The 23738-nt window shown below is 31.0% G+C and overlaps 1 protein-coding gene across 1 annotated transcript in view; it reads right to left on the bottom strand.

Moving 5' to 3' along the window:
• Positions 1–23738, bottom strand: part of LOC113556973 (paired box protein Pax-6-like) — a 57749-nt gene that overhangs the window by 18030 nt on the left and 15981 nt on the right. The window contains exons 3-4 of the mRNA XM_026962220.2: positions 17664–17876; positions 1551–1691 (exon numbers count right to left, since the gene is read on the bottom strand). Coding sequence (XP_026818021.1) covers positions 1551–1691; positions 17664–17876 — 354 coding nt within the window. The remainder of the gene's footprint in view (positions 1–1550; positions 1692–17663; positions 17877–23738) is intronic.

The following is a 23738-nucleotide window of genomic DNA, read 5'->3' as shown; positions in this document are numbered from 1 at the left end:
AATATACTTAGATTATGGACATATTATGTGCCTAAACATCTATGATATCGTTCGACGATCGTGACACGTCTGCGGACCGCTAATATAATAATAATGTCGACAAATGCGAATGCACGTAAACACGTAGGTCGCAAATGTTCATAAATCATGCAGTTGATTTGTTTTCTTTTCAATGTTATAATAAACGCCATGTCTTACAATACATATTTGTCTCGATTTATCGTTGAGTTGTGTATAGGCAAGTACACTGCATACTCTATTGCCTATAATATAGGACCTGTACGATTTATATTTTAATAATGTCTTCACATTTTACGTCTAACGTGTATGTAGGTACCTATAACAATATATTTTCCGTTCAATTTACTTTTAAAATATTTCTATAAGATAACGTAAGATAGTATAAGATATAATAGTATTTATAATGCACCTAAAATGTGTGTGTGTATATGTCAAGTTTAACGAGATTGAATCATTGTAATTTAATATTTTAAATTACGCACAAAAAACTAGATAATATTGGATAATGCTACTTAACTGATTAAAAATGAATCAAACTTTAGTTATGGTTATATTAAAATAAATTTAACATATTAAGTTCATTTTTTATTTAAGATAGTTGTATGTGTGTAGTAAATTTTAAATAAAATAGTTTCAATATTATTTTTGAGTTACATACATACGAGTACGACTACTTTAAATTCATCTTTATGAAACGTATAAAACTGTGTTAGTAGTTTTGTATATATTTAAAACTATTAACAAGAGGTTCAAATTAAGTAAGTGAATAGGCGCAGACAAAATAGCAATTAACAATAGGATGGTTCATTTTTAGTCTGGTGCTCTTCTTATTTTTACTCGTTTGGTCTGTAGGTGTAATTATTGTAAAAAAAAAATATTTTAGTATTCGAGTTAAATGAAAGTACCTACCAAGTGTAAAACATATATTTGAATACATTTTTATGTAAATAAACCCATATAAATAGGTACTTATACTTGTTTGTGTTTAGCAATTCTTAGTGATCGCTAGAAGAGTTAGTATTAATATTATAACAAAAAATTATCAATTAAAAATATACGATATAATAAAAATTATACGAGTATCAAATATAATCGTAAATTTTAAAGCTTGTAAGTAGATACTCGTATGTATTATTTCAATAATTGTTATGGCTTCGATTTCACAATCTACCATTTATATCATATATTTTGATTAAAAGAAACGTATCTATCTATCTGTGCTAACTGCTATAACTGATAATTAAACGTTTTCTTAAAGAATCGAATAAATTATTATTAAAGTAGCTGTTTATATTTGTGTAATAATTATTGTAACTGTGTTTTAGTCACCTACATGGTCACCTATACCTATAACCGTTTGATTATTAAAATAATAATCTAAATAAACATAAAAAAAATAATAAAAGTATATTGATATGTATCAACCAACCATTTATATGAACCTCAAGAGCCTTATATTAATTTTATACTCGATTAAATAGTTAATTTATTATATTATAAGCATATACATAATACGATAATATTATTACCTTCAGATATGAGCTTTTCGCGAATTTCCCACGCGAATATCGTTGGATTTTCTCGTTTGTAGAATTCAATTTTCGATACGACTGCTGGGGTGGCAACCTTGGGTTTGCTTCCACCAATCAGACCAGGAGGTCTTAGGGTCCCTGTAGATAATCAACAATAAGAGGTCAAAAAACGAACATAATTTAATTTGATATTATAGTAAAATATTTAAAACATTTTCAATATGACAAAAATAATAAACGTTTAAATTATATTTATCGAATTGCGTTCGATAGTGTTCTTACAACATAGCTACTTTATTGCTAATACGTAATAATTTAGAAATACAAGACTTCAAGCAGTTCAAGCCAATACCTACGACTATAGATAACTTTGAATATAATATAAAATTTAAATTAATTAGTAGCTAGCATAGTAGTAATATCGGTGTTTATATTTAAATTGTACGGCTGCTATTTCGTATACACTATATGTTTATACACATTCTTATATTTTTATGCCATTTAAATATTAATTAATTGAACAAAAATAAAATATAAAAATCGTTTACAACAAAATCATTTTTATATCACATTTTTCTATACCTTATTAAAACCGATTTCTACTTATTGTGTTATATATTTTATAATAATCATCAGATATCATTATCGTAATCATAACGTCAATAACTACGTAATGTTATAATTGTAACACAATCAGTTATAAATAAATCAAAAAAAGAAAACGGTAGGTATACATTTGGATATTATAATATGTTCAATAATCCATTGCCATTACCATTTTATATATTCACAAGCAGTCGTATAAGTAGTTATATATATAAGATATATTAAATTATTTTATGATTTATATATGCGTATGAGACAACAGTACAAAACGCAAATCATGATCGTTGCACACGAACACATGTTAAGCTCCGAACAAAAACGTCAGCTCCTCCGGTGGTTACATAGAAGGCTACCGTTTGCAGCGAAATTCGATAACGCTGAAGTAGAATCGCGCGCTCTCTGAAATCACTGTGACGTAGAAAACCATCAATGCGCTTTAGAGTGTAAAAAAAAAATGCCCGCGCGTACACACACACACACACACGACACATAATATATTATAAATGAAAGCCGACACCGAGATATGTTTTGAAATCATATAATGCGATTCTGACTCTCATTCCATAAAAAGAAAAAAACGAACGAGTAATAAGTTTTTTTCTTATTATCTATTTATTATAGTATATATACATATATATATGTGTGTGTGTGTGTGTGTGTGTGTTATATAATTTAATGAACAGTTTAAATTTAACAGACCGTTTGTCGTGATATTGTGTACCTATGTCAATGGTTAGCATTCACATTGCACATATAATATTATACTCGTGAAGCCATATGGATTCATGAAATAGTGCGTCAATATTATGTACCACGTGCAACTATACTATAACGAATGTATAATAATAGTTTAAAAATGGTACAATAATAAGTAGGTATTATTAGAGGTGAGCATTGTAACTGGTTAAAAAGTTTAAACTAGGAAAAAAATTGATTATTAAAACATTTTAACAGAAGTATAGGTAGTTAATTATCTAATTAACCTAAGAACTTAACTAGCTTAATTTAATGTTGAAATAACATCATACCCGTTTTAAATAATTGGTTTAAAAATAATCGTGTTAATATTAAAATCGTTTTGGAAGTGTTGATTTGAATTATTGTGTTCGTATACAATTGTATGCCTACAGTCAAGTTTAATTAAAAATAATCTAATAATTAGTAATAATAATATTACCATAGTTCTTGTCGTTTTCTGATAAAATAGTATTATATAAAAAATAACGTTTACAATTATTAATAACATTAATAGGAATTAATATTTTTAATTTATTAATAAAATATATACTCATATATAACTTACTAAATCAATAAGAATAACATATTAATTTTGCAGTCAACGAAGATCGTAGACTATAGAAAGTTAAGAAAGTAGATTAACTTTTTTAAATTCATGGAACTATAATCATACATGCAGTGGAACTTTTATATTTTATAAATTTTCTTATTCATACCACAAAAAATAATAATAATATCTTCAATTTATTTAAAAATATAATTGATTCTAAGAACCGATGAGTTATGATTCATAACAATTATGTTGCATTAGAAAAATCAAGATGACTAACACGTCACACCTTTGTGTATTGTCTGTGTATTACAAATGTACTACATACGAAATTTGTGTTGAGCAGAACTAATTGTATTTCGTTACTTTGTTAGCTTTACTATTAGAGTAACTGACCAATTATATACCATAAAAGTTAAAGGTAAGAACATCATCTTTGTTTGAATATGTTGGTTTTTTATGGTATTAATACGTTTTAAGTATTGTAATATTTCACATAGATACTCGTCTCTTAAAGCTAAAAAACTTAACTTAAAAATTAAAATATCGTAAAAAACAAACATTGTATAAATAATGATCATTTTTTTTACCTTTGAGGTTGGTAATTGACGTAAATTCTCCATGTTATACTTTGTGTACGTATGTAAAACCGCAACAACACGCGCGTGCAGGTGAAACGTCGTACTATTGTAAATTATTGTAGATATTTTGACGTAAAAAAAAACATCTATAGTTTTTCTTTACCTCTTGTGAGCTCGTTATATTATTAAGACTTTGAGCCGCGAAATTTATAAAATCCGCGGTATTCGTGATGGGCGTACGCTTGCCCCTGCAATATTTCGCGTAAGCCAATATAATGATAACGTCATAACACTATAGGAACCCTCCAAGTGCACAAACAGTTTATTGAGTCGCACGGGACGCTGCGCGGGAGATACTCGATACTATATCTTGAGGATGAATAATAATTCAGTAAACGAACCCGATTTTTTTGCCGCAAGTGTATTATATATAGTGCAACCGCAGCAGTGGCGGCGGCAGAGATGCTGCGCAGCATAATAATACGTATTATTATAATATAATACAGGTATCTATAGGTAATAGGTGTATATATAGGTATACATAATATTATAATATATATACACATAAATAACCACTTTCCAATAAACCTATACCTATGGCGCCTTGCTGCGTTAGCGGGTGAGCGAAAATCACGCGAAAAAAATGAACTGGTGGGGGGGAGGGTGCAATTTTCAACGTGGGAGCCGATGACTTCGTGCGCATAATATTATATTATCACGATATTATATATTATTATTAAGACGCGACTAATAATAATAATATCGCGTATATACGACGCGTCGGCCGTCCGTGCGTAATATTCTGCCGATCTGTGTGTGTGTCCCTTCGGGCGTCCAATTACGCGCGCGTATTGCGTATACATATATGTATAATGTTATATTGCGCTACACAATATAGGTGGGTATCTATGTATATTCTGTGTCTGTGCCTCATCCCCACGTACCTTGCATAATGCGACGTTACAGTACACTCCGCCAAGTCGATTATTCGCGTCGATTATAATATTACCATTATCATTGTGATGCGATTTGCGGGGGTGCGCGGTCGTGCGTTATAGACGCATTAGTTATGTAGTTATGCGAATATCTGCTGCGCGCGCAATACGAACTGACAGGCTTGTGGTCTGTGTTAGTGGATACGAATATATAGCATGTATTATTGTTTTTAGGGTTCAGAATTCGAGGTAAATAAATGATCGAAAAAAGAACTCGAAATGGCAAAAAAAACTCCTTTTATATATTATGTAAAAATAGCAATAATTAAAGAATGTGAAAAAACTGAACCTAAAAAATGTATCAAATTATCGTGGTCTTCTATGGATTTTATTGGTTATATGTTGACAAAAACATTTATTTTCTCTAACGTTTTTTTTTTAGAAAAACGTAGACAGTTAAAATATTTTTATTCCTATATCGAAAATGACCTATCAACGTCCACCAAAGCTATTGGTTGCCGCTACGCATACCGCATAATACAGTATATCATGTATAATAAATAATTATCCTGATTTACAAATGGTTTTTAAATTGATGTAATATTATGCACAAGGATTATCATTCTATATCATATAAGAGGTTCCAAATAATCTATACATTGCTTTCAAATCCGAGCCATAATAATCATCATTAGGTATGCGTTGAATTGTGTACGAATTTAGAAATATCGTTCCATTTTTTGCAACGAATAATGAGTAATGCTTGATGTTCGTCTTCTACATATTATGTGACGACCTGTCCTATTAGTTTTAAGTTTTGATCAATAATCAATTTTTATAAAAACAAATTAATAGGTAAATAATATAATTTATGTGGTTTTCAAAATAACGAGTGTCTTATATGTTTAAAATATATATATTTTTTAATATTATATTATTATATCGCTGTCTTCGGAGGACACTGAACACAGAAAATGATCTCCGAACGTAGATCACCGTCCGTTCACATTATCGGAGTCATACCGTGCACGTATATAGGTATTATAAAAATATACGTCCACTACGTCCAGTTGTATATTATTGGTTTATATTGTGCAGTAATCTGCGGTATAGTTTTTAATACTCTTGCGTACCTACTACTCTTTTCCGCATCACAGAACAATATATTGTATTATTATTTTATATCGGACGTCCTATATTAATTTAGCACCCCGCGAGTTCGAATAAAATTGATTTCGCGTGCTCGTGCGTGTGTGTGGAAAGACACGACAACATGATTGATCTACGGCGATCGTTAAAACATTATCTCGTTATTCTACCTGCCTGCCACGCACTGCCCGTAATAATGTAACATGTAAACGAGCGATAATGATGACGATAATAATATAATAATAATATACCCGCGGCGTATATCACGCCGGCCGCTACTGAAATGTATGCGGCGCCCGTGGGACGTGTAAGCGCGCGCGGCGGCGGGTGGATATCACATAATATATAATATTCTAATAATCGCGTATGTAAACGCCGGGGCCAACGTGTGCTCGGAGGGGGAGGGACGACGAGGGGGAGGGCATAGCAGTGGTGTATGTGTATAATATAGACGGGCTCGCATATATTCGCGTTTGTTTATAACTAAAAAAAAAAAAAGGACAGTATAATAATAATAATCATACGTTATGCGACGACCACTGGCCTTCGGGGCTCGGGGGCAGCCATGCAGGAAAGCATCGAGCATGCGACCGGGTCGTCGGCGGCGGAGGGGTGACCGGCGGCGTGCGTGCGTGCGACGAGTGTGTGGGTGGGTGTGCTGCGCGAAAGGGGTTCGCGGCGGCTAGGTTAGCCGGTTGTGTATATTATATATATAGAGCCATATGGGTGCGCGCGAGCGCGCTCGTTTGTACGTATTTATAATAATATTATAATATTATAATAGTATAATAATAACGTTATTGTTGTTATTGCGCGGCCGCTCGGACGTATCCATGGCGACGGGTCTCACTCGCGTTGTTGTGACCGGCGGCCGTGTCGTCGTCGTCGTCGTCGTCCGCAGTCACCGTCGTGGCCGCCATCCGCCGCTTTGCGGTTACGTGCCGTCGACTCCGGTCGCCGCCGCCGCTTGCTCGTCCGGCCGCGTACGTAATACGCCTACCCGGTGGCGGCAGCGGCGCGCGCGCGCTCGTGTGTGCGTGTACGCACAAGCGGCGGGTACCTATACGCCATTACGCAATAACATTATAACGTGCGTCCCTACGCTTGTGCGCGCACGCACGCACGGTCACTCGCACACGTATAACGAAGCCACGGTCGGTTGGCTTTGCAACAACAATGGCCCCAAACTTTCGTCGAATATATTATTATTATTATTATTATTATTAATATTATCATCGTCATCATCATAATCATCGTTATTATTATTATTATCATTATAATGGATGCGATGTATTTTTATTAGCGTGCGCGCGGGCAGGCCTTTGACACCCCCGCCGAACGCGTCCAACGACGAGCGAGCACGAAACGCGCATTTATAATACATTATACAACTTACATGGTTAGGTATATAATATTTACTATATAGGCAGGTATCTGAAATGCGTGACGACGGTACATCTAGATAATATATACGTATAAAAATATTGTACTCTCAAAAATTCGGTTTTCCATTTTTTTATTTGTGATATTTTACTATATTATTACATAATATAATATGACTTGCAGTATGGATATATAATAAATTGAGTGATAATAATATATGTTCGTAAAATGTTAACCTCTTTAATATTACAGTAATGTATTAAGTCTGTCAATTAAAATAAAATTCTAAATTAAATAAATTGAAATTAAAATCGTTATTAAGTATAATAATATTATGAAATACATGTAATATATGGTTAAGATATGTGCGGACTTTATAATTTTATGTAATATAAGAAAGTAATATTTATTGTTTCAAAATAATTTTTTTTTTACAATGTATTACTTATTTATACTATGTCAAACATAGTTATTTTTTTTAAGTGTGTATAATATTAGTTATAATAATATGGTATGGTAATGGTGATGATTATTAAAATATTTTTCAAATTATTTATGAGCTTATCTATTAGCTCAATAAGATAGCTTTAATAGTTTAATAGACTTGAATAAGTGTTTTTGAAAAATAATTACCTATAGCAGGTTTCCGGAGTGTTTGAGTAATTTATAAGCTTTTGGAGCACGCGCTAACACCTTATTTTTTTGGCGGTTTTATAGTTCTCAGACCAATAATATATTATATAAAGTTAGTTTTTGGACTTCCCGATATCCTATTTATTACCGTTATGAATGTATGTACCTATCTATGAATTTAGGGGGAGAGGTGAGAAAAATAGCCCAGTTTTATTGGACTAGGTTTTTTTCATGTGTCAATCATGATTAAATCGCATATAACTAATGAACCTGTAGCAGTTACGCTTTATGTGCGCGCACTTAATATACTTGCCATTGCACTGTTCATATTTGATGATGGGAAATGTGAAAGATATCATTTTTAGTTCTAAGCAAATACTATCACTTCTATATAATTTTATATGTATCTATTTTAAACATTATCTATTATTATTATTATTATTACTATTTTTTATATCTATAGACCGCTGACCTGCAATGGAGTGAAATAGTGTATAGTAAAAGATACTTTCTTCGGTATTCGCATGACCTGGGGACCTACAGTGACGCCCCTATTTTATAAAGCGTATTGTACCAAGTAGATACTTAACGCATATATATTTTATCATGGTATTCATAATGTCGGCATATAAGCCAGTCATTGAAGATTTTATAAATTGTTTACGCATATAGGTGATGTTAAAACAATCTTTTAGAAATAACTAATATAACTCCCGGATTAAGCTCTATATATTTTGATGTACCTATCTAATTCTTAATAACAAAACACTGGAGCTGCAAGTAACTACACATCTACTTATACGTTATATGTGTTATAGCGGCCCTACTCAATATTTATTTTATCATAATATGACGAGTACTCGCAAGCACACACACATATATATTTTAATCATAAATTATATACAATTTAAGTACATACGTAATAATTATACTATAATATGTATATATATATATATATATATATAAATACGTTTTAATAAGACTATTAACAAACTTGCATAACAAATGTTACTGTATATTTGTTAAATACTACTGGTACATTCTGTAAAGAAGAAGGTTTTTTGCTCGTTTTTACGTGAAAATAGCTGGTTATAAGATACTGCAGACTCGTGCACAAGACATCGAATGCACGAAGCCTGGACGACGAAATCGAACACGGCTGGATCTTATACATTGTCTCCGACGTCCTATATGAGTAATATTCGCCACTCTCAGACGCATTTATGTATATATATTATACACGGCGCATATAGGTACCTAATATGAGTTTAAGTGACATACGATATCACGTGGTATTTATTATTATTATTATATTATCATTATATGCCGAAAAGAATAAAATATAATATATTTATGCATAATATATTTTGTAAATCGTATACCGGTGAATGGAATAAAAAAACAGTATACCGCAGCACACACGCATTATAATTTAATAGTATAGTAATAATATGCGCTCAACGAACGGGGCGATGATAATGACGATGATGATGATGATGACGATGTGCGTTCGCAGGTGCGGTAATCGATTATTTTTTGGTTTTTGGTATGGTCGTCCGGACATTCAATATCTTGTCGGCGATTATTTTGTTAACGCGCGTGATTTCTCGGCTCCTCATTTTGCGATTAATGAAAGACGACGCTTCGTGACTGCGGTCTATCGTCCTCCCGGCCATCGTCACCGGCGCCCGAGTGTTTTCGTCCGCCGTCGCCGCATATACGTCTTTGATCTGCTGTTCCCTCTTTCGCCTGCTGGGCGCTGCGGAGGAATTCGCAAAATACTTACCGCAATCTTCGCCAAACCCGATCAACTGTGGCGACAACGGCAGTCCTTCCGACGGGTTTCCGTCCTCCAAGCCCCGACCGCTTTTCGAACGTTCCGACCACCCTTGCCGCCGCGCTAGCGTTTTTTTACGGCCGTGCCTCTTCGGCCTTTGACTTTTACCGCCACCGTCCCAGCCGATTTTCCCGGGAACAAATAACGGCCACCGGAAATTATATCGCCGGCGCCCAGCAGACAAGACGACGAGAACGATCCGGTGTCGCCGTCGTGGTCGCCGCTGAAACTTTGAGAGTCCTCTACGTCGTAACGATCGAATCCCGAATCGTTCTCGACCATCACATCGGTCGACCGCAGCTGATCGTCAATGGAACATTTCGTTTTCGAGTGATCTTCGCAACCCAACAACTTGTCGATCAGATACATTTTGCCGTTCATTTCATTCAACGAGGCGTTTTCTGACTGTTTTTCGGATTTTATGTCGTCATCGATCGATCGCTGCTGGTTCGTTTGGACCGTGGGCGATTCCTCAGCGTATCGGTCTACTTCGTTCGACGTTTCTGCGGAAATCGGGCCGTCGCCACCACACGTTGTTACGTCGAAACTCGTCGCTTTTCTCGAAACGCCACGATTGGATTTTGAACAGACGGATGACCCGCTTAATTCCGACAACGATGATTCGGTTGTACCACGTGTCCGCTCTGGTTTCATGATACAATGAGAAAAGTGCACGTGCAAACGGAGGAACGATGAAATAAACAAGTACGTTAAGATTATAGATGAATTAAAAACAGTTTTTCTAATTAATTAAAAAGTATTGGTATACTGTAGATTGAACCGAAAAATTCAACAAATGTATCTATATTTAATCATATAACTGCAGTTAGACTAACACTCAGTTGCTATCAATTTTATTAATTTTTAATTTAGCCAACAGGATATTATTTTTCAATGAAAAATAAATATATATTTTTATTATAAAATATATGAATAATAACAAATATTATAATTAGTACAAAAATAGTAGAAAAATGGTAATATTGGTTGAGTACAAAGTTTGACAAATCCATAATATTATTTTATTGGTTATTTAGCTATTAATCTAACTATTATACTTTATAGATACCTATATATTATACTATACCATATTATACATATTTAATTCGTGATCTATATAATACCGATTCCCGGTGGTTTCCATCCAAATCAGTTTGTCCTTATTATTGCGCCTATCGTGCTGTACATGTGAACAGGTTTCACATGTTATGCGTTAGTCTTTTGTCTTGAGAAATAAAAAAAATCATAAATAATGGATTACAACGTCATCCGATATCGTATTACCGAAGAACAATTTATTTTTTGTTATTCTTCGAACCGCTGCCCATTCAACAAATCAACATACACCTGGACCTATAAGGGACGGTCCGATCACCAGGCGTGTATACTGTATATTATACGTGTACACATAACGACGTTACATTGTTTCGTAACACAGTTAAATATACTGCAGGAGTACTATTTAAATAATGTGAGACTTAATAAGCGGTAGACAGTCAATATTCAATAGGTATGGTCATCTTGACAATAGAAGCATCTGGTCCTGGATATAATGTATAATAACGGCTCCTATTTTTTTTATTCTCATATTAATGTTTATATATGAAATGTACATATGTGTGTATAATATAATGACCAAGTGTCTCATTAGAGGTTGACCATTGAATGAAACGTGATGTGACGTATATTTCCGGGGAAAAACAAACTTAGTTTGTTAGTCAAATCGTTGAACTGTACCTATACGCGTTTTTTAATAATAAGAAAGCGTCAAAAGTGATTTATATAGAGGGTATAAATAATTCATGTATGAAAATACGTTTGTTTATCAAAACCGTTTTTTTCAATTAATGCAAAATATAAAAAAAAAATTTTGACTTAATGTCATAATATTATTATACGTTTATTGTCAGTTATCATTACTTATCTGTAAATAGTAGGTATATTGTACTTTTAGCAACATTTATTAAAATAAATAAGGTCATAAATTTACAATAAACATACCAATTATTACATATTTATGCAGCTATATATATTAAAATTTTAATATAGTAATAAGAACAATTTTAATTTATTCAGTTGGTCAGTTGAGAATGTTAAAATTATAAATGTTTACCTATAAAAAAACGGAAAAAAATGTTATAGTAGTAATAACGTGTTCAAATGTAATAACCGCGATTTCATTATTTCAATATATTATTATTTTAATTGCATTAAGACAAGTGCATCATCTATTCATATACCTTAACTGATTTATCTAGAACTAAATAAAGAAGATAAATAATATCGTGTTTACTTTAAAAACTATTTTACAAAATAAATAAAATTATGTGAAATATTAGAGTTACGAGAATAAAACGTTGCATCTTAATTTATTTTAAAATCTTAAATTTTAATCTGATCATCAAACTAATATACGCGTAGAAATATCACGTGGCATGTACCTACTGTTAAAGAAAGTGCGTGTCATAGGCTTTGATTTTATTACATTCAAAAAAAAGATTGTATGTTTTTAAAAAGAAATCGAACAGTTTTATACTTGCTAATTTGCATTAAATGTGCGTGAATGGTTTAGCTACTGTGAACATTTACAACTCATTTAGGTGTATATTTAAGTATAGTTTTTTTTATGATTATATTAAAATATATTTTTAAATAAAGTCTATCATTATATGTTCAGGGTTTTACCCTTAACTATATAAGATATTATTTAAATTAAATGCCAGAAGCTACAGTATTGAAAATATTCATAGCAGCGCAATAAAATTAATTAAAAAATAAAAACTGTATGTAAAATCAATCAAGTAAATATAACATAAAAATAGCAAAATATTGAAAGTTAAGGTATGAAGTTGAAAAATAGAAAGATAAAAAAAATGTATCAATGATAACAATGATATATTTAAAATAATTAAAATGGATCAGCTTCAATAATTATCTTAAATGAGAATATGAGATTTAAAATTTTTTTTTATATCATATACCAGTTCATATACAATATGAAAATAAATAATTTTATATGGGTGCCATACTGCCATGATACGCGTGAAATAAGTTATGTATTCATTAATATCTGTTGTGTAAGAAATTATAGCAAAGAGAAATAGTTTATAGATATCAAAATATTATAAAATGGAAAATTTAGTTGATTTTTGTATTTTGCTATGATTAATAAACGTATTTATAAAAACTACATTATTTTACGAATATACAGTCACAAATAAAATGTACAAATATTTTTTTTTGTGATTTGTAAAAATTTGATAATTTGATTAAAGATATTTTTGACGAAAAATATGGGACAATAATTATACAGGAAAATTAGATTAACCAAAGAGTAATTAAACACATATTTTCGAATTAAGTATAGGAGATCGTCAGTAAAAATAATACATAATTGTATAGCGTTATATATTTAGTAAAAAGGAACAATTTTATATTAACTAAGTGTTTATACGTTATTTGAGCCGGAGATATTATTATGTATAAGATTAAAATATTTCATAAAAGTACGTCCGGTATAGAACGGTAGGGGAAATAGAAGGTTCTAAAAAAAGCGAATGCCGTTTTATTGTATGTATGCCCAGTAGACAATAAAAAAATGGTAAAATTAAAAAAACACCGTTTCAAAACAATTAGACAACAATTAGTAATTATTTTAATTCCCCGTAATAACAACTGTCTTAAAATAATTCATGAACTCGACATTTTATTCGTCAGTTTTAACTGAGTGTGTATATTTTACGTAGATGTATCCGTCGGTGTAGGTATGTGTTTTTTTTCAAAGATCATTTTTTTTTTCATACACTGTTCCAGCTCACAACGTTAAATACAAAAACTCCAACAGATGGATATCATTCAGTTGTAGTGGACATTTACATAATAAAATATTTGTTCTTCGTTCAGAAAAAAAAAACACGCGGGTAGTTATAGAACTACGCCCGGTACAATAAAAAAATAAAACAATACGTTGCACGTAAATACTATGTACGAAGGTACGTATAGAGTTTAGGTATACATACTACTAGCTTATTATTCCGAATGCAGAAGAAAAAAAAAGTAACAAAATACTACAGTATAATAATGTATTATTATTTTTATTAGTTTATTCGCGATGGACATATCATGTACGGTTATCGAGTAAGTTTTTCTACTCCTCGTTGGAAGGTTGTTCGGAGTTTAGAAAGGCAAAAAAAAATCAACGGCTTCGTCCACCTGCACTTCCTGTACAAAATAATCTCTTCCGAATGACTTCTGGTATTGTTTTTTCCCCTCGTCGTTTGTCATACTCGTTGCTAAACGCAGCCGGTCTCTGCCGAGTCAGGCGAAATCTAAAGACTCGTGTTAAACTAAATTCGTGTCAACGGCTAATTAACACACACACACAAGACGCCACCAAAACATGAGTTTACTATTATATTAAATATATACGTTCGTATTTATATATATATATATATATATATATTATTTGGCGACAATTTGGCTTTCGCACCTACGCACTCACACGCATGAATACTCTGCATGACAGCCGCAAGCTAACAGGTTTTTTTGTTGATTATTATTACTATTTTTTTTTCTTATCCTCGCAAATTACTATAATTATCTTCAACCGCGACATCTTGTCCAAATTATTTAACTATTTGTGTTTACTGTTTAGGTAAATTTATAATTGCAGAAGGTATATATTTGACAAGCAAAAAAAGTATAAGACAATAAAAATAAATTATTCAGTTTACAATATGTCAATATACATTCAAATGGAAATGTTGTATCTATTAATATTGTATAATAATGTAATATTAAAAAACTAAAGCACTTCCTCGAAAAAAATTCAGGAAAATCGCAAATTATTATACCTAGTACATTTTATGTGTAACTTTAATATTTCAGTAGATATAACTATCCAATATCATTATAAATTGTTTGGTGATTGTATGTATTATACTTCGTGATTATTGTAATAATAATATAATTTTCTTTTCAAAAAATTGTTAAAACTTGCTGTTAGTCTACTTTTAAAAATTAAAATAGTTAGTTAGATATGTTCTCTTTTAAATACTCGGCGAATAAACATTGTAATATTGTAGTTACTGATGTTTGTTTTAACAAGCTTTTTATGACCCCTCATGGAAATTGTACATTGTAGAGTATCACTATCATGTATACTTATTAATCGAACAAATCGTACCCATTCACGAATGATTGTCAAAGCCCACTGAAGACTTACAAAAATGTAAATGGGCATGATCGAGTGAAATTTACAAAATGAGACCGGTAGTTGTGGTCATGGGCTTAAAAAGTATTGATTATAATATTATACTATTACTTAGACTACTTTCTTTTTTCTTTTTTTTTTTTTTAACAATTTCATTTTGGTTAAATGCGACAAGTCCGCGTTCCCCGAAAAAAAATCGCTGCTGCGTGTACGAGTCAAACAGACATAATTCAATTTTGTAAAATAATTAAATCTCATGTTAGACTTCTCACGTTCTGTTATTCGCTTCTTTTGTATCCGCAGAGGCTGTACCGTTCACGGACGTGTGCACCCAACAGCGTAACAAAGTAGTCGACCGGCAATGAAGCATCTCGACGTAATACCTATCGTGTTACAAATACTCGGCGAATAATAATTGTACTACTATGCGTAGTACGTACGTATGCGATTATTAACATATTTTCGGTATGCCTATACTGAATTCAATCACAGACCGTAACTGGTCGCCTTCTACACATTATATACATACGTCTTGTTAGAATATTAAGATAAATGGACACATTTCATACTGAATCGAAATGTGAAATAAAACGACGTTTCACGATTTTTTCTTTATAAGAATTATGTCTAATGGCCATGCAATAATTTTATTGTACAGTATAGACTTCGGAGTCAACCGTGTTTAAAACAGCGTTTACCTATACATTTTTGAGTATCTGCAGATACATTTTATGTTACGCACATTCACCTAATTATATAATATAGAAATAGCTATAATTTGTATCATGTTTTTATTATATCACTTTTATGTTTGTCTACTGCAGAAGAAACAATTAATATAGCTGTATAATAGACATAATCTGCTTCATGAATGTGATGGTCGTTCTAAAATATAATTTTGTTATATAATTTAATGCTACGACCAACTACATCTTCACATACGGTAAACCAACTTAAATTTATTTGTTAACCAAACTAGTTTAAAAATAGATCAATATTATTTAAGAACAAACATAATTGAAGAGAATTATTATATTTTAAATTATTTAAAATACTTTTTCGTAAGTTTATGTTCTCGATCTTAAATTATTTCTTATAAAAACCGACGTCATATACCTTCTTATAATATCTACGTTATACTTTATGAAGTATAATTATTCAAAAACGTTTAATATTAAATATGTTATGAGAATTATTCAAAGTGAATAATATACTAAAGCTAAACTTTAAACACGAAAGAATTCTAAACAGTGTCCAAAATTATTTTTCAGAAATGGCTGTAAAAGTAACTTCATAGTTACTAGCATATAATATGTAATTCTTAGTGTCTAACGATATTCCATTTTTAACTATTTATTAAAGAGGAAAAGACAGTGTTTTTTTCGTGGCCATACTACCTATACAACTTAGAGACTAGAGTAGGCGTAAATATTCGTATAGTGTAGTAAAAGATCAAAATCGAAAAAAAACCGACGATCTATAAATTTGTTATTACCAAATCATCAACAATAATTCGAGTCAATAAATTTTGTTTTGTTTAAATTCTTATTGGTTTTAACCAAACGCGCTAACAGATAATATAATTATATTATTTTCGTAGATCGTATAATACATCGTACAAAATATTATAACCATCATAGTATTACCTACATACTTTTATACTTGGATTACGGTATGTGTACATTACTATTATATCACAATATTATGTTATGACGATAATATTATGATCAGTAACGATGATGCTTGTGATGGCATAAACGGACAAAGCACCGCACAACGAATACCCTTCGTAGCGCGAATCGAACTTGCAGTGAATAAATGATAACACATCGCGTGAAATAGCAGTAGGTTGTAGGTATGTGTACCTGTACGACGTACGTGTATTATAATAATAATGTCTTCTTATACATATTATTGTCATTCAATGATAAACGTGAATTCGAAGTTACAGAGTAAATAATAACATACAAAAAGGAGGTGTATAGCGGAAAATAATACAACCGCGAATGGATTGTAAAAAAAGAGAAAAAAAGACGTCAAACACGACGCAATAAAATATCTATCTCAAACGTCGAATGTTCTAGTGGTTGCCTATTACGCGTACATTATTATAATATTATATTGTCAGTCGTGATCGTTGTATTGTGACATGGGCGCTTTCGATGGGCGACGGCGATCGTCTTGCCGAGTGGGCGCGGAGATGGCTGATGGGGGAGACGGAGGCTGCGTTTACAACTACACTAAGACTGTGCATATAAACACTACTACACGGGCACCGTAACCATTATTATTATATAATACGTAGAACACTGCGACTTATTGTTATAATACGCGTGTATTAATGATAATATTATTATTAACTTTTATCGCGGTATATACGCGACCGCGCGTAATGTACGCAGTTTGTGCGGTATAATATTATGACGACGACGACGACGACGAAGACGAAGATTATATTATCGACGATCGGTACTGTATAATCTTACCTAGCAACTTGGTGACGGCTCCTTGTTGGTTGAACACGTGATGGGCGATTTCCGGGTACCCGCGATATCTGTTGGACAGCTCGAGCAGTCGCGAATGCTGTTGGTGCTGTTGGCTGGCCGCCATGGCGTACAGTTCGCGCAGCGTGGCCGGCGACGGTGACGGCGACGGCGACGTGGACTGCGGCGGTCTGCCGGCGACTGCGGTCGTGATGGCTGTACCGGGCGAAACAAATAAGACGAACAAATATTAAATTAATAATATGTATACATTATTAATGGCATATACTGTATGTGGGGAGGTTTTCGACAGCCTTGCTATAGAGGTATTACATAGTTATTGATAGGTATCATAATTATCATGCCGGGCCAGCCATTATTTTACAATTTTTACTCAATAGTTTTTTATTTTATTCCAAAGCAATTATCATTATTGTTATTTAGAGAATTTCGACAAATGTGTGAAAAACGAATTTTGGCTATAAGTATAGTTAATAACAGTTATAAGTATTTGGAGTTTTGATGAGAGGAGTAATGGATTAGGTAATGTTTTGTGGGGTACCCTAATATAACTCTATTCCGCTAGTACGTCTTGTCTAATAAATTACTCGTCCAAAGTTCATAAATATTCTACATTGGAATAAGCAGGAATTAAAAATATATGTTGTCATACTGAAAAAAGTAAGACAACTTAAACAATAATAACGACAACAATTATAAAAATATAATTTCTTGTTTCAAAAATTTAGTTTTGTAAAAACTTAAAGTTATATAAAAAACATTTTCAAAAATCCTTAATAGTTTTTAAAATAATAAGAATTTTTCGATAAAAGAATCACGCAGCATACTTATAGCAAGAAGACTATAAATAGTATACTTGCTATGTATTATTAATTATTTATATTACCTATACTATATGCGAACACGTGACGCAAAATTAATTTAGGCTATTGGACAAAAAAAATAAAAAATAAAAATAGGAAATGTTGGTTTGGACGGAAGTACATAACCCTTATATACGCGCACACACAATATAATATTATGCTTATAGGCACGCACACTAAGAGACCTTTATATATAGGTACAATGTTTGCATACGGTTTTGATCGCGTGTACACGTAATTATAAATGACATTCGATATATTATGCACCTCCGTCGTTGGAGCGATGTGCTTCCCCGATTGGGTGGTATTGTATAATAATAATAATAATTTACAATGGCCTCTAAATATAACATACATTATATTTATAGACATTTTTATTTTTTAATCGGGAATCAACCGAACCTTTTTATTAGCGTTTACGATTTTTACCTTGAAGTATACAATTTCAAATATATTATGAACTAATTTTTTTATTACCTTTTGTACCGTGTACACGACTTTCTATATTATGGCTTATATTTTAACTCTACCCTACAGTTAAAAAAAAATGTACATCGATCTTTTAGCAAATCATTAATTGATGACATTTGCAATGTTGTTACAATTTCAAATAGGTGCATTTACAGTCGACTACCTATTTAGGATACAAGAAAAATATATAACTGACATACATAGTTTACTGTATTTGATGTAGGTACTCTTGTTCCATTTACCTTCTCAGTACAAGCCTAAGAAGTATTTTTTACTGATGACTTATACTAAGTAAAAGTATTTAATATTTAATTTGAAAATTACAGCTTTATATAAAGCCACAGTTATAATAAAACGACTTTTTTGGAATTTTAGATGTATAATAAATTTATTGTTCAAGATTTTTAAAATGGAAACTATTTTGAAATTGTAAAATAATATATGTACCTATTATACGTATTCATTTAATAACATTATAATTAAAAATTTTTAAAATAAATATTTAGTATTATAATTTATAGGAAATCAAAAGCCAAAACAACATAGTTAATGTATTATAAACAACTTGTGTGATAGTTTTGCTAAAAAAAAAATACATTGCAAAATAAAAAAAACTATATTATGAACATGTTATTACTTATAGTCATCTGTTTATTTTATACTGGTTAGTAATTAATAACTGAAACAAATAGCATACGGCATTACATAATATCACAATATAATATTATCTAGCTCTAGCTTAACGTGGGAAACACTATATTCAGTCATTGAAAATTAAAAAATGATGGTAACTATTAAACGACATTTGCTCAATAATAGAGGCCTGGTAATGTTTGCGACCAGACTGATATTATATTATAGATTTATTTATCGCCATCATTATCAAATATAAATATAAATAATTTTTTTCACTATTATTTTTTACTTACAAACAATATGTTAATTAATATTTATTATATTCAACAAAAAAAAAAAAAAAAAACGGACACTGCACACAGCATGTACCTACCTATAGTTTTCATTTATATTCAATAATTTTGCATTTTCCATCGTTATTTTATATTATACAACGTGATTTAATAACCATGCTCTACACAAGACAGCCTTTAAATAGTACAAAAAGTCTTAAGAATTTGGAAGTATGATTTTAGTGTATTCTTAAAAATTCAAATTTTGAATAACTGCAACATTAAATTGAAAAAAAGGATGATCATGATAATTCACCAATCATGATCATCCCTTTTTACCTAGTATTATAACATATTTATAAATAAATTATAATTCATAGCTATACATTATGACATTATGTACTACACCCATCAATCATCATATCTTATAGTTATAACTTATAACATTGTTATAGTGTTCATTATATTAAAATAAAACACTATATAATTATTGTTTTACCTATTTTTGGTTCTGAAATGAAAACTTTTTACGAAATTCCAATCGTCGATAAATGAAGTATCACACGCGTTAAAAACAATTTACAAAAATTATATTAGGTACATATATAATTATACATTTATACATGGTCGTAAGTATAGGAACTATGCGTATAAATTGAATAGTTTGCTTAATTTTTTTCGGCACACGCGCTTTTACTTTTAATCAACGTATATTGCTTATCTATAAAAGACTATCCATAGTTAGCATATCATATTAACAAATCGTGGCGGTTGAATGGCCACACAGTCGACCCTGCAGCAGCCGGAGTGAACGTCTCGTTCGGGATTTGAACGCGGACTACGAGGCTGCTATATTACGCGACGGAGAAGAGTTGCGCGGCATATTATATTATTATAATAATTTATATTAAACGTATATATATATATATATATATGTATATACAAGTATACAACGGCGGTAACACTATATAAACCGCGTAACCGGTATAATATATACCTACTACAATATACAAATCATTACGCCGAGACGGTACCCGCTACCTGTACCTATTTACTCTCATGTGCGTGCGTGTGTGCATGTGTCATTACGCGACTATATAATATAATAATATAATTCGATATGTTTGAGCTGAACGAAAACTGTTCGGCAGCGTATTACAATATAAAATATTATATTATTATACCGTACAACAATGTCGCACAATATATTTTCATTGGTTATAATGTTATATCTCATACATATAAATATATACATAGGTACAGGTATATATTATATCTACCAACGAGACAAAATATATAAAATTTTATAAACATTATTATTGTAATACGAGTCGTCGTGTTTTATATTCGCCACCTATTATCGTCGTCCATATATTTTTTTTACGGTCGGTTTTTTTTTTTTTTTTTTTGACGCGAAAAAAAAAACGAAAACCCGCAATTCTCACGCGCACACGAAAATAAAATAAAAATAATAATACGATGCCGCAAACGGCGGCGATCGAATGTCATATTAATCGTAAATAGGTATATACAATAATAATAATAATAATATGTCCTATACACACTTTTATCTAAGATATTATATTATATTGCGTTTATAAAGCCGAGAGCGGTGTTTTTTTCCCTAGTCGGCGGTGACCAATTGACGCGGAGATTTATGTACGGTACGTCAAACGCGGATTCGCCCATTACACGAGGAAATGGCAACCGCACACACACACGCACAACAACGATCGTCGTAACCGCCGCAATTATCGATTTTCCATATATATTCGAAACGGATACGACGAGTGGTTTTTTCTCGCTCCATAAGAGACCGTGCAAGTATTTCTCTGCTCTATTGAAAACGTCCTATGTCCCGGTGGAGAGGTGTGGTAGAAAATTGTAGGGGAAAAGACATCGTTCGCGCCATTCGATTTGGTATTTATCGTAATATGGCCCCCGTGGGTAACAAATGTGCACGCCATAATAGACGTACCTACGTAAAATATTTGTCCAATAGATTTTCTATGCGTGTGTATGTGGACGCAGTAATCGCTTTTCTTTCTTTCTCTCTCTCTCTCTCTCGGTCTCTTTCTGAAGCGATATAATATATTATAATGAAGGGAAACACAATAGGATAAACACATGAATCTTCGAATTGTACAATATCGTTATTATGCGCTTATTTGTGATATTTCACGATAATTTTCAGGCGAATTTCTCATCCAACCGACATGCGAAAATAATATATTGTATGTATAAAGTATAATATGTATATATAATATATATAGACGTAATAATAATAAAATAATATAATAAAATAACAAATGATCGCAAAAAACCGTAAAGGTGTTACACGCGTGTATCTACCTAATAATAGAGAATTGCTCGACTATCATCTTATATAGGTACCTCCTATTATTATAAATATTTATTTATATTATGTGTATATATATGTGTGTATTTATTATATATATAATATCGCGAATGCTAACAGTCGTCACCAATTTCCACAATAATATATAATAATACACTTCATTAATAGTAATAACGATAACAACGTATCGGGAACACTGATGTTCTTCACGAAGATAATATATAATATAATATAATACGCATAATACATATTTACTATTATTGTCATTATTATTATTACTCTTGTTATTTTTGACGGTTTTAAAATTCGTTTGTGTACCATATTACGCTTCCTATATGGCCCACTTTTGACGAAAATTAAATTGGTATAAATGGATTCCAAAATTACGGTAATTTGTTTATTTATGATACAAAATAAAATGAAAACTTTTAAAAATATATATATCTCAGAATACATTAACGTCATTATATGCTACTGGAATGAGTATTAAATTATATGCATTTACGAGGTACAATAACAATAATATATGGAATAATAGTTTTTATATAATAAATGCAGTGTTTTTATTTTTTCAAAATTTAGTTCAACTTATTGTATTACCGTAAAAAATTAATTTCACTGTGCACTTGTATACTTAAAAGTTAAAATCATTTCTTTACAATGATTTATCAGTTAATTTTCATTTTAACAAATCTATATTATAGTGTCATGCTGAATGATGAGAAATACTCAAAACCTATTTTATAACTTATCGACTACTCCATTTAAAAAACAAAAAAACTTTTTATAATATTTTATTCTAATTATTGTTTTGAATTTATGAACCTATAATTTAGTATAAATAAATTATATATGAATCCTGCTGAATTCTTTCAGCAAATAACGAATTTCAATTCATGTTTTTTTTACTGTAAATACATTTACAGTCGCCATTCGGTATAATATATTAAATACTTTAAATTTATTTGAATAATTATCCGTTATGTTTATCATTTAAATGTATATAATAATATAATAAATAAATAAATATATATATATATATATATGGATAAATAGATAAATATCGTATCACAGAATTTTCTCCTACATAATATTATTTAAATGTAAAAAGCTGGATGTATTGCATGTCATCAAGTTCATAGTTCGATAATACTATAAATTGAACAAAGTAAAAGAGAAGATGATCAAATAAGCAATAATAATAAAAGTAAATAGGTAAGTCATATTAATAAAAATTAGAAAAATAAATATATACAATACCTAATATTAATTAAATTATATTTTTTCGTGGATTTTATTTGTTAATTATTACATTTATACATTGAAACCTAGCAATTATATCAGTTTTAATAACTACAAGTTACAACATTATATGAATAAAATATTAATGGAACAAATATCTACTTCCATGATAAATTTAATATGTTATTGACTGGAGTTTCGTATTTAGTCCCAC

The sequence above is a fragment of the Rhopalosiphum maidis genome, chromosome 3 (genome assembly GCF_003676215.2).
Source record: "Rhopalosiphum maidis isolate BTI-1 chromosome 3, ASM367621v3, whole genome shotgun sequence".
Taxonomy (NCBI): Eukaryota; Metazoa; Arthropoda; class Insecta; order Hemiptera; family Aphididae; genus Rhopalosiphum; species Rhopalosiphum maidis.
This window is presented reverse-complemented; position numbering and strand designations above follow the sequence as displayed.